The following is a 13,118-nucleotide window of genomic DNA, read 5'->3' on the forward strand; positions in this document are numbered from 1 at the left end:
TAAATAAATAAATAAATAATTAAAAAAAAATATATCAAAGGGATCATGATTATTTTGTGCAACCACTGCTTTTGTGCATCCCCATGATACTTTATGCTACTCTACACCTGAGTATTTCTTTCTTGTGTCAGAATTCATTTCAGTCTTGGTGGATTATGTTCCCCACCCCTGCAGATATGACAGCTCAAAATTCTCTTAGAAAACAATATTTTTCAATTCCTAAGGAGACATAACATCTCTCTGGTTCTTGCAAAATTTGAGCCTCCAGATTGAGGCCTTTTATCCTTTGTGCATTTATGTGTTCATCAAATTGGTGGCTCATGTACTAAAAAACAAGGTTAAGAACCACAGCTCAGGGGACACCCTGGGTAGCTCAGTGGTTGAGCGTCTACCTTTAGCTCAGGGCATGATGCAGGGGTCTTGGGATCCAGTCCCACCTGGGGCTCCCCGCAAGGAGCCTGCTTCTCCCTGCCTATGTCTCTGCCTCTCTCCCTCTCTCTCATGAATAAATAATAAAATCCTAAAAAAAAAAAAAAAAGAACCACAGCTCAGGCTATCAGGACTAAATATGGCTGCACCATTTATGAGGAGCTGGGGTTTAGAGCGTTTCTCTCTACTCTGACATTCCTATATTCGATGCCAAATGCCATCTAGATTTTCTGTCAAAGCTCTGTGCAACAGTGGTAGCATTCCATAAGTCCTAAAAAATATTCTGTGCTGTCACAATTTTTAAAGTTGGAAACAATACTAAAAATACTCCCATCCTAGACAGTCCAATGCTCATTAGCCTATTAAAGACGCTGAGAAGCATTGCAATAGAGAAAGCTGTTTAACTTACTCCTCATAGAAATGTATTTTCCTATGTAAATCTATTAATTCGCAAATATCCATGGTGTTAGAGTTTGGGGGCAAAATCCCTATTAGATAGATATGTGTAACCCATGAAATTCTTACAAACTGTCCCCCAGGAGCAAGGCATTTCAGAGTCATACTCTGAACATTTCATGTCAGCTTTCAACCATATATAAGATGCCTACTTCCAGGATTCTGTCTCATTTGTGTGAGCATCCATCCTGCGAGGACTTATTTTGTCATGTTTCCCTTTCAGATACCATCAAAACATCTGGAATGTATTAGCTATCAATACATACTTGATAAGTAAAGGAATAGTTCAGAGACTTTTGTTTGTTTCCTTGATGGGGAACAGAGTAACCGACCCTCCCAATCTGCCCAGGATTGATGGGTTCCCTGGCACTTGGGACTTTCAGTGCTAAATCTAGAAAATCTCAGGCACATTGGAACAAACTGGTCATGCTAGGCAGTGGTGATTTTTTGTGTTGTTGATTTTTGTTTTTAGTTATCTTATTCATGCACTCTCTCCATGTGTTGGAAATTGAGTTAAACACTGGCTGAGAATTAATTTGTTTAATCCTCAAAACAATTCTAGGAAATAGGCATTGTTTTGTCTTCATTTCACTGATGAGGAAACCAAAACAAAGGTTGCATGCCATGCCCAAGATTAGACAGCCTTAACCCCCATCAAGCTCTAGAGCCTGTGCCCTAAACCACTTCTCCCCTCCGTCTTCAGAAGAGAATTCTGCAGGTACAGCAAAGAGAATAAGGTCATGAAATTCATCTTTGAAAATAAGCGCTTAGTAATTCATGTGGAAAATAACATGGACAAGCATAATCCACTCCCTGCTGGATGAGATAGGGGCAGGGAGAGAAAGAAACCTGGAAAGCCATAATCTTGACATTAATCCAGGAGGCGAGTGAATTTGAATATGAGCTTTTAGTATAAACAGGCCAAGCAAGCCGAGAGCTATTTTTAGCTCTGAGTTATGAGATACAATCACATGGGCAGGTGGCCTACATTTTCAGTTTTATATTTGGTGAGGAGCTTTGCGATCTAAGCGACAATGGCATCCGACCGACCATGTTTGGAAAAGGTAGCCACAGTCCTACAGATTCCGAGCATGCTGAGCAGGAGAACTAGTTGGTGTGGTGGAAGGGGAAACAGAAAATCTGAGTTGAGCCTTGACACGGCCACTCTTCCAACATGACTTCGGTAGAGCTACTTAAGGCTTTTGTACCTGATTCCTTATCTGAGAAACAGGAGACAGTGCAGAAGTCCAGGTAGAGTAGAAGGCATGTAGAGGCTTCCAAAATAGAGTGAATTAAATCCTGGTTCTACCACTCAGCACCTGTGTATCTGAGCCTCAGTTTTGCCATCCGTAAAATGGGAAATTTAACTTACCGCTCACGCATTAGTTGTGCATTTTAAGGAGATAATTGTACACTGGGTTATAGAAAACAAAACTGGCATGGTAACAGTGCTTGATAAAATTATAATTCCCTTTCCTTGAGGGTCAAATCATCCGTCCATTCAGTAGGAATCATTGAACAACCGCTATATATCAGGTACTAAGCTCAGTGCTAGGGACACAAAGGTGAAGATGACAGAGTGCCTGTCCTCAAAACACTTAGCATTAAGCGGAATACACTCCTCTAGCTGGATGACCTTTAGTAAGTCACCTCATATCCCCGAGGCTTGGTTTTATCGACCATAAAATTAGGATAATGAATTCAATGCTAACAGAGTCAGCATGAGAAACAAAGGTGACAATGCCCAGCAGAGCTCCTAGCACACAGGAGACCCTCAAAAATACTTGGTGAAGTATTTTTAGCTCCTAGGGCTCTTTAAATCTCTAGGAAATGTGGATGTTATGTGCACCCAATTCAGGGCTATTATCCTCTGCTTATTCAGGAAAAAAAAATCTGGAGATTAGGATTTAGACAGCTCTTAGATTGTGAGCAGCACAAAGCACCATTCCAAAGAAGGTAAAACTATATTATTTGGCCATCAGAAGTTTGCAGAATTAAGAGCTGACATAGATCATATTCTCTGGGAAGCAGGTTCTGAGACTGAGATTTGGGTGCAGGTGGCTCACCAGGGATTGCTCTTGGAAACGGCATCTGTGAGGGAGAGATGGTGACTGGACCAGACACGAGGGCATTAGCCTATTCTTTGGGAAACTGGAGCTGGGATAGCTCTCAGGAACCATCTTGAAAAGACAAGACAATGGGACCAGGCCTTTATGTCCTTCACTGACCAGTCTTGGTTGTAGGTTACCTTGGGAGAGGGGGATCCCTGAAGATAATTCTGGGGAGTTCAGCTATGAGGTCCAGGTGGCATCCATTATGGGAGACACTATGACCAACCTAAGACATACTTGGAATTGAAGAGGGGAAATGTGAAGGGTAACTAATTAAGGACCCAAAGAGAAGGTCTTCTATAATTAATGAGAAAGGAAACATGTTTGCTCTTAGATAGGACATTCCCTCCAGCTGTAGCCAAGTCCACGTGTCACTCAGGTATAAAGGGACCATTATCAGAGGAGAGAACCAGTAAGGTATTCATAAGGACAAAGAGTGATTATGTCAACATCCAGGAAGAAGCAAAAGTGGATGTTCACATGCATAATATGGCTACTGGCCACCGGCCAGGGCAGCTGCGGTGTGTGAGGGTCTGCAGTGGTGGATCATGGCATGAGATCTGGCTCAGCCACTTCTTGGACATAAGACCACTTCCCCTCCTGGGGCCTCAACTTCCTCCCCTGAAGCATGTGATGGTGGTACAAAAATAGCCCTGAGGGCTCTTTCATCTCTATACCAATAATTCTAGATCTTAATCAGCATTGTTAGCCAGAAAACATGATTACAGAATGGATGACTTGGTAATTACTTTCTTTCTGCTAGTAAGATAAATTTTATGGCGATGCCTTCTCTGCATTATTCATTTTCCTACTGACTTGCTAGTTAAAATGCTTACAGACTTCTCTTGTACTATTGAGGGTTTTATTTCTTGTTCTTTTAACATTTTACATTTCTACTCAATTTCTCAATGTTTTGAGGTTGGGATCTTGTCTCGTTCACTATCCAATCCCTGGTGGAGTGTTTCCCACATGCTAGATATATTAGATATGTCTTAGTATGGACCAACTCAGGCTAACATAAAGGGGAAAAGGAGGTAATTAAAAGGCTATCACAAGGGGATTCCCAGGTGGCTCGGTGGTTTAGTGCCTGCCTTCAGCCCAGAGTGTGATCCTGAAGCCCTGGGATCTAGTCCCACATCGGGCTCCCTTCATGGAGCCTGCTTCTCTCTCTCTCTCTCTCTCTCTCTCTCTCTCCTAAATAAATAAGATCTTTAAAAAAAAAAAAAAGGATATCACGAGGTTCACAGAATTCATGGGCTACTGGCTAAAAAACAGGAACCAGGGGCATTTGCAGGGGACTGTGGAACAGAAGTCAGAGTAAAGAAACTGTCCTGTCTGGACAATGACCTGACCCAAATCCCATCACTGGGGCAAATGAACTTCATGAAAGCAAGCCTTCATGTGGTATATGTACCACTTGCTTCAGGTTCAAAGTTGGGAGAGTGAGAACTTTGTACTGACTGAGCTTAGGACTCACACCTGCCCTCGGTGCACCTCTATGCATTTCCCTGTAGGAATCTCTTTACAGGGGCAGAGAAGGAAAGGTTCCCCTTGCTTTAGCTCCCATAGCCTTGGGAGGACACGGTATTCTCCCATCAACCCAGTGATTATGAGATCATTCTCCAAAAAAGAAAGTCAAAATGTTTTTAAGAAGGAACATGGGGACACCTGGGTGGCTCAGTCAGTTAAGCATCAGACTTTGGCTCAGGTGGTGATCTCAGGGCAGGGAGTCCGCTAAGGATTCTCTCTCCCTCTCCCTCTGCTCCTCTCCCTATTCATTCTCTCTCTCTCTCTCTCTCTCTCTCTCTCTCTCTTGTCTCTCTCTCCTGAAATGAATAAATAAATCTCAGAACAAGAAGGAAAATGGATTCTGGGCATTTCAAAAATGACCAATGTCTGCTACCAGAAGAGCTAAAATAATTTTTTAGGTGGATACGTGCTCACATACAAAGTGCTGAACAATTTTTGCCTGAAGTAAACAAATGCTTTGCCTTAACATAGGTGCGTGAGCAAGACTGTTCTAAATGGTCTACAGTGGTTGGGATTCCACCTCTACTTCTGACCTTTGCAAGATATCTAGACTTTCCATAGTTGAGTTTGAAAAAAGTTTAAATTGGAAAATCTTAACTTTTGAAAGAGAATATTCCTTCAAGTTTTGGGCACCAGCCTACAGCATTCCAAACTTATTTTCCATTACTTCTCTTCATGAATATTACATTCCAGACAAACAGAACACTTTGCTGAATACATCTGCATAGCTTCATTCTCATTTCACTGCATGCGTCTTGTCCAGAACAAACATTTCATTTTGGTGCCCACCTGCCCCTCCACCAGGAATCTATTCTTTCTGCCTTCTACCACAACAGTTTATATGTATCTCTAATAGTTTTTTATCATTTGCTACATAGAATTAAAGTTATTTATAGGTAAGTGCTGTCTCCACTTTAGTGTATGCTATGAAGTTCTTATATATAGGAACTTGGTTGGATGTATCTTTTTTAACATTTGTATTATGAAATACATCTTATACAGAAAAGTACACAACATGATACATAACCAAAAAGTACATAAAGTTCTGTGATGAAATATAGGAATGAATATAGTAACTATGTTTCATTTTCCTTTTTTAACATTTTCACTGTGATTACATACATATATATGTGTGTGTCTATACATACACACACACGTATATATATACTCCAAAAAGTGCATAAAACATTTAGGTTGAGTTTAATAATAGTTACAAAGCAAACATCAATATAGACCGCATCCAAGTCAGGAATAAAGCAGAAATATTCATTCCATAATTGCATTTGGATCTGTTTGTGATTTGCTTTATTTTTACATAGCAATGGGAAAATGGCCGAAAGGATTGGAGAAAAAAGAACCCACAAAAGTGTGTGTGACTTCATCAGTAATCAAAAAATACAATTAAACCAACAATTAAAAACACCAACCTCTCTTCAAATTGGTGTAATTTAAAAGCCCAGTAACATCAAGTGTTGGCAGTGGGAACTCACACACTTGTTGATACAAATATAAATTGGTACAACTACTTCCAAGACCAGCACCAAATTATTTACCTATGGATCAGCAATTCTTCATCCAAATGCACATACCCTAGAGAACTGACTGCCTATGTGCTTTGGGACACGTGGTGAAAAGTTCACATCAGCATTGCTCATCACTATCCCAAACTAGAGATAAGTAAAATTAACATGAACAATAGAGTGAATAACTCGATTTTATGTTTTTCTATTAGGCTTTTTCTCACTGAATTGTAAGAAGTTTTAATATATATACACATACATATACATACATATATAGACACTAACTTTTTGCTGGTTAAATATACTGCAAAAACTAACCCCCCCTCACCTCACCACATATACACATACCTTATGAAATAATCACAGACCAACAACAGAGAAATCTTTTGTCATGAATAGGAGATGAGGTTCTTGGGCTTGGATCTGAGTAGCTAAGTGGGGAGATCCTATGGAAGTTTTGCAATGAAAGTGATTTTTCTACAGGGACACAATCATTCTCATAGGCCCAGACCCTTCATCCAGCTGGATGGGAACAAGTCCTAGCTGCCTCCAGAAGTAATAGATTGAGGGTTTGGTGGTCCATCTACTTGCTGTCTGAGTGGTCTGCTTTTCCTACAGCCTCTGACAACAGAAAGAAGCTCCTGCCATGTGCAATCCCATCTGCCTTCCCTGGGTTCAGGTGGGTCCCTGTTGGTCAGAAACTCTCCATTCAGCTCTGCTAATGATTTGTCAGTGGCAGTACTGACATTAGCGAGAGGATAGCAACTTTAAAAACACTTTCCTGTCCATGATCTCCTTTGACTTTACCACGTCCTTGAGGATGGTGTGGCCTGCTACAATCTCCTCTTTGATGAGGAGGAAGTTGGCTCCATGATTGACTCCTGCCAGTCTCACAGTTAGTAAGTGGTAAGGTTTCAACGAGAAGCTGTCTCCTACGTTGGATGTCTGGGCTCTTTCTACATTATCCCTTCAGAGCTTGGCTCACATTGTACTTCCTCCAAAAAGCTTTCCCTACCCACAGAATTCTGTCTAATTTCTGAAGAGTTCTAATTATTATTTCCTATTCTGCCCAATTGACAATGACCACCAATGACTCGAATTGCCATCTATCTAGAAGCACGTGCCTTGTTTTACTGCACATTTGCAAGCTACTCCCGAAGCAAGAATGGCATTGAACATGGCCTGAGCAGACCTCACGCCATGCCTTTCTTGCAGCTTATGCTCAATGCCCAGTAAACATTGGCTGAGGCTTGCTCTCTCTGTGGGCTGCAGCATTCAAAGAGCCAACTCCAATTCTCAAGGCTGAAAACACATGTGCTCTGATCCATTCATGTTGCATAGAGTATAGGAAGAATTCTTGCCAACAAAGTTATCCAATACTGAGTCATTAATCTCAAAAGTGCATTGCATCGGTCACCATATGTGCAGGAGGATTTGCTTTGTTGGAGCAGGAATTATATCTTATAGTCTTATATTTGTTTGTATTCTCCACAGCGCCTTTCCACACCACAGGGACTTATCATGAAAGACTGTAAATGATTTATACATGAAATAAGTCCTCTGTTGAAACATACTAAAGTATAAGGCTATTTGTTCTTTCTTAGAGAATTGGGCAGGGAAGGAAAAACTAATGTTCAAATCTTGGTTCCTTTTGTTAGTAGTAGGCAGGTAAGCTAACTTTTCAAAGCTCTGGTTTCCTCGATTGCAAAACCGAAGCACAAAAAATCTACCTGGTGGCAAACAATGGAAGTAAAAATGTCTCTTGACACATCAGGAACTTTATAGAATGTAAAGGATGAATAAGAGTCTAATAAGACTTGGTTCTCTGTGAGCTGAAGCAAGCTAAACTGTGGGAATCAGGATTGTCAGCTGTAAAATGAGAGGGTCGGTCGAGATTATTTTTAAAGGCTCTTTGAAGGCTAAAGAAGTCATGGCTCTGTCATGTTAGCTTCAATTGTCAAAGACTCCTAATATTTTAATTTTCCTTTCCCCATACATAAAGCTGAACAAATCATCTAATGCACAAAAGGGAGCCCCGTATTTAGAGTAATTCAATCATGAATCCTTTTTCAAAGGGGCAATTTATCCCGATATAAATAATTGGCCTGATTGATGTGTTTTCACTCTCTTTTTTGGCCATTTCAGGAAGGAAGTCTCCCTGTGCCTTTACTCCTTTACTCCCTTGAGCTACAAGCCTTACTCACTGCCTCCCATTCATCAGACCAGCCCCACAGGGGGAGGGTGGGTGTTGTTAATAACCAAATGGGCATTTAGTCTCCATTTGACAGATTTCCCATGTGGAAGTGCAAAGCTCCCCACAGGAACGTGGATTCCGAAAATTAATGTCTTGCTGGCGACAAGCCGTCTCCTTCTGAGTAGCTTCTGTAAATGAATGCTCGCGTAAAACCAGCTTGAAATGTGTCTGATGTAGAACCGGCAGCTCGGAAGAAAGGAAGTTAAGCAATGGCTAGAAATAAAAAACTTGGACTTGGATGGGGTGGAGAGAGGGCGGGAGCTCAGAAGCTCAAAGTGGAGCGCACAAGGACAGCCAAGTGAGTCTCCGCTGTATTGAATATGCATTCATTATGCTGGGCACATTCAAGTACTTTATTTTGTCATCTTCACAGTTTACCATATGTTGGGGCCAAAGAGATTAAGTGACTCTTGAGGTCACACACTTGATTAAGAAGAGTAAGGATTTTCATCCAGCTCTTGACGCTAGAACTAGTTCTTTTACCCATTTGCAGTCAATTGTTAGACTAGTTGGGGAGGACTTCAGCAGGAAAGAGAGATATATAGGCATCGGGTCTTTAACTCTTAAGAGAGCCACACACTTTTCTGCTTAAACTGAGGTGCTGGATCCAGGAGAAGCTCCCGGTCTTGTTAGGTGGCAATGGCCATGTGCCAGAGGAAGTTTCTCCTATAGATCAGCCTCAGTTCCAAAACTCTCTCTTTGCTCTTCTCTCCACAAGACCCACCATCCATTCTCCTCACACAGAGGCTGCTCTGTGCATAATGAGTTTGATAATCTCAAAACTAATTTGACTTTCTAAGCTCCCTGAGTTTGCCCACCCATATTTCTGGTTTTCACATTTAAAATAATTCTTTTTGTTGTTGTTGTCTTTGAGATCTGGATATCATGAAATATCCTGTGACTTGGACCAATTGTGGCTGCAAACACCATCAAGCCATTGATATGTGAGAAATAAAATTAATCACCACTCCCCTACGCACACACACACACACACACACGTTCGCAGATACCATCCAGGACCCAAAATAAGACCTGAAGGTGGACTTGACCTATGTGTCATTGTACTGTTCCTATTTATGAAGTAAATTTCTATGGGCTTTTTTATTCTTGTAGCATCTAATTACAGAACATCGCAATTCAACAGGGATCCAGAGGTGAACTGAATTATTGAAAAAACAGAAGCCAAGAGGGCACAGAAAGCTATTATGTGTACTCATAATAGATTCACCAAACTTAAGGGTGCTGAGAAATGCAGCATTTAATTCAGAAGACAAATCTCCTCTTTCATAGCCCTTGGAAAAAAATGCTTTTTCCTCCAAACCTTCTGCAAGCTTTGGTAATTATGTTAGACAAAGGCCAAAAGCATGGAACAGAGTGCAAGCTTTCTAAAGAAAGATATGTTTATTCAGGTTAAAGTTTAAACAATTTATCTACTGACACTGTTACATACAAAGGTGGCTTATTGTTTTCTACCAAAGTTATCCCAACACATTAACAGAAGGAGTTACGAAAATACAAAAGTGCTCAACCAATGAATAAGCAGGAATGTGGGCGAGAGTTTGGAAGGATTAAAGGCTGGGTCATCCAACTCTGGGTATAGTGTGTCCTGTTCTTTGAGTTAAAACCTTCTAGAGGTGTTATTAAAAATATTTAAATATCTTTTGTCTGCATTAGAAACTTTAACTTTCAAACTCATGGACCAAATATGAAAGCATAATGTTGTACATTTCAACTGATAAGTATTATACAATGAAGATGTGATCCTTACACCAAATCTTAATAGTGAGTGAAAATTTCTTCCAATTAAGTGCATTCAATTCACGCTCTGATCTTCTGCTTTGAATCACATCAAGAAACTAGTGCAAGAAGAGTTTAAATGTCCCAAGTTGTTATTCACTAAATACAAGATTATCTTCCTGAGTGAGACATTTCCAAGTGCTGCTTTCATGATTTCTCCAAGTAGCAGAAGTAAGCACTGTTCTTCGAGGAGAAAAGTCTGCAATCTGCCGAAGCTCAGAAGTCACGATGGCATCTAGGTCTGGGGGAAGGTTTATCACTCAGCTACCTGTCTACTTCCCACCTACACTTACAGACTGGGGGTGAAGTTTGTTGAGTACTTTCCGGAGAGCATTTTTTACGTCTTTGTTCCTAAGGCTGTAGATCAAGGGGTTCAACATGGGAATCACCACTGAGTAAAACACAGAATCAATTTTGTCTGTGTCCATGGACTGGCTGGAGCTGGGCTGGAAGTACATGAAGATGATAGTTCCGTAGAAGATGGTTACGGCAGTGAGGTGGGAGGCACAGGTGGAGAAGGCTTTCTTTCGTCCTTCCACAGAACGTATCCTTTGAATGGCGATGTATATGAAGAGGTAAGAGATGAGGATGACCAGGAGGGTGAAAAAGACGTTGAAGCCCACGACACAGAAGACAACCAAGTTGTTGATGCGTGTGTTGGAACATGAGAGAGCCAAGAGTGGAGGAAGATCGCAGAAAAAATGATTAATCTCATGAGAAGCACAGAACGAGAGTCTAAAGGTGTTTCCTGTGTGAATAGAAGCATTGAGGAAGCCACAGACATAGGAGCCAACAGTCAGGAGGGCACATACACCTGCTCTCATGGTGGTGGTGTAATGAAGAGGCCTGCATATGGCTGCATGGCGGTCATAGGCCATGCAGGCCAGGAGGTAGCACTCAGCAGTGGCAAAACCCACAAAGAAAAAGAACTGGGCAGCACATCCACTGTAGGAGATGACTTTGTTCCCTGACTGCAGGGCAGCCACTGCCTTTGGGGCTACAGCTGAGGAGTAACCCAGGTCTACGAAGGAGAGGTTACTGAGAAAGAAATACATGGGAGTGTGGAAGTGGGGGTCTAAGTGGATGATCACCATCATGCCCCCATTCCCAACCAGAGTGATGAGGTAGATGAACAAAAATACCAGGAGGAGGGGGACCTGAAGATTGGGGTCATCTGTTAATCCCAAGAGGATGAACTCTGTGGCTTCTGTGCTATTCTCCATTGATGTCAACTTGAATTTTCACTGGGTGATGAAAAAAGAGGCAATGAAAATGAAAAGAAAGTACAGAAGGGATGATGGGATGGTATAAAAATAGTAACAGTACATGTTGACAATATGTAAGGTATAAGCAAGACTCTTCCATTATAGTATAGCATTTAATCTTATGAGGTAGGTGATACTGTACCCACTTTAAAGCTGAGAAAGTTAAGGCTCAGGGAGCTTAATATTGACCAAAATAACCTAATCAGCAGGGTCAGAATCAAAGGCCACATCTTTATATTCCCAAATCCAAAGTCCCATGCACTCAGAGCTTGAATTATCCTACATGTTTATATTATATAATTATGAAAAGTCCAGTAGCATAGTTTTAAATATTTTATTTATTTCATTTTTAAAAGGTAAAAAGAGAAGGGTGCCTGGGTGACTCAGTCGGTTAAGTGTCTGACTCAGTTTTGGCTCAGGTCATGATCTCAGGGTCCTGAGACTGAGCAGAGCCCTGAGTCATTGGGCTCCTGGCTCAGAAAGGAGTCTGCTTCTCCCTCTCCCTCTGCCCCTAGCCCCACTCACGTTTTCTCTAAATAAATAAGCAAGTAAGTAAATAAATAAATAAATAAATAAATAAATAAATATCTTTTAAAAAATCAAAAAAGAATAGTATGAAGTTAAAAGTACAAACCCCTCACTTCTTGTCTTCCTACTCCATTCCTAAGAATATAGCCTCCAAGGAGATCTCCTGATATTTTCTGTGCACCTAAACTAAATGGTAGTAATCACGAAATCATAACAATGGCTCACAACATACTAGGCTTTATTCACAGTTAACTCATTTAACTTTTTGGGTTGGATCCTGTTATTTTCCTTCTTTTACACACGGAGAAACTGCATAGTGATAACACCCCACTCTCTTTGATTCCAGTTTTTCAGCTTTATAAACAGTGTTCCATGATAGAGCATTTTGCTCTCTTCTTAGATTATTTCCAGTTGGCAGTATATTTTATGCGTGGTCTCCCTTTTCTGGCTACCATTTGCTCTTGATATCTAGTGGCTGGGACTGGAAATGAAGAAGACAACAATGACTATTATCCAAAGTCACATAACTAGTAAGTGTTGGAAGTGGAAAAAAACTTGGTCTGCCTGATGTTGAGTCCAGAGGTGTTAATCACAACCCTTAATGTCTGTATGAGTTTATTCTTTAACAGTAATTCCGTTGACAGTATGTATTTATGTGGAGATATAGATGTCCTCACCTCCTATCAGAAATCAGAAATCTTTGTTATTAACTTAGGAAACAACAGATGCTGGCAAGGATGCAGAGAAAGGGGAATCTTCTTACACTGTTGGTGGGAATGTAAACTGGTACAGCCACTCTGGAAAACAGTGTGGAGCTTCCTCAAAAAGTTAAAAATAGATCTGCCCTATGACCCAGCAATTACACTAGTAGCTATTTATCCAAAGGATACAAAAATCGTGATTCAAAAGGGGACATGCACCCCACTGTTTACAGCAGCAATGTCCACAACAGCCAAACTGTGGAAGGAGCCCAAATGTCCATTGACAGATGAATGGATAAAGAAGATGTGAGATATATATATGATGGAATATTGCTTAGCCATCAAAAAGAATGAAAATGTAAATTGCCATTTACAATCACATTGATGGAACTAGAGGGTATTATGCTCAGTGAAATAAGCCAGTCAGAGAAAGACAAATAACATATGATTTCACTCATATGTGGAATTTAAGAAACAAAACAGATGAACATAGGGAAAGGGAAGGAAAAATAAAAAAATAAAATAAA

The 13,118-nt window shown here is 40.7% G+C and overlaps 1 protein-coding gene across 1 annotated transcript; it reads right to left on the reverse strand.

The window, feature by feature from the left end:
- Positions 1–9,762: 9,762 nt before the first annotated feature.
- On the reverse strand, positions 9,763–11,323 carry OR5B21 (olfactory receptor family 5 subfamily B member 21). Its single transcript, XM_072791976.1, has one exon. The coding sequence runs from the start codon at positions 11,318–11,320 to the stop codon at positions 10,370–10,372; it is 951 nt and encodes a 316-aa protein (XP_072648077.1). The 5' UTR covers positions 11,321–11,323; the 3' UTR covers positions 9,763–10,369.
- Positions 11,324–13,118: the final 1,795 nt, after the last annotated feature.

The sequence above is a fragment of the Canis lupus genome, chromosome 21, assembly GCF_048164855.1.
Source record: "Canis lupus baileyi chromosome 21, mCanLup2.hap1, whole genome shotgun sequence".
NCBI lineage: Eukaryota > Metazoa > Chordata > Mammalia > Carnivora > Canidae > Canis > Canis lupus.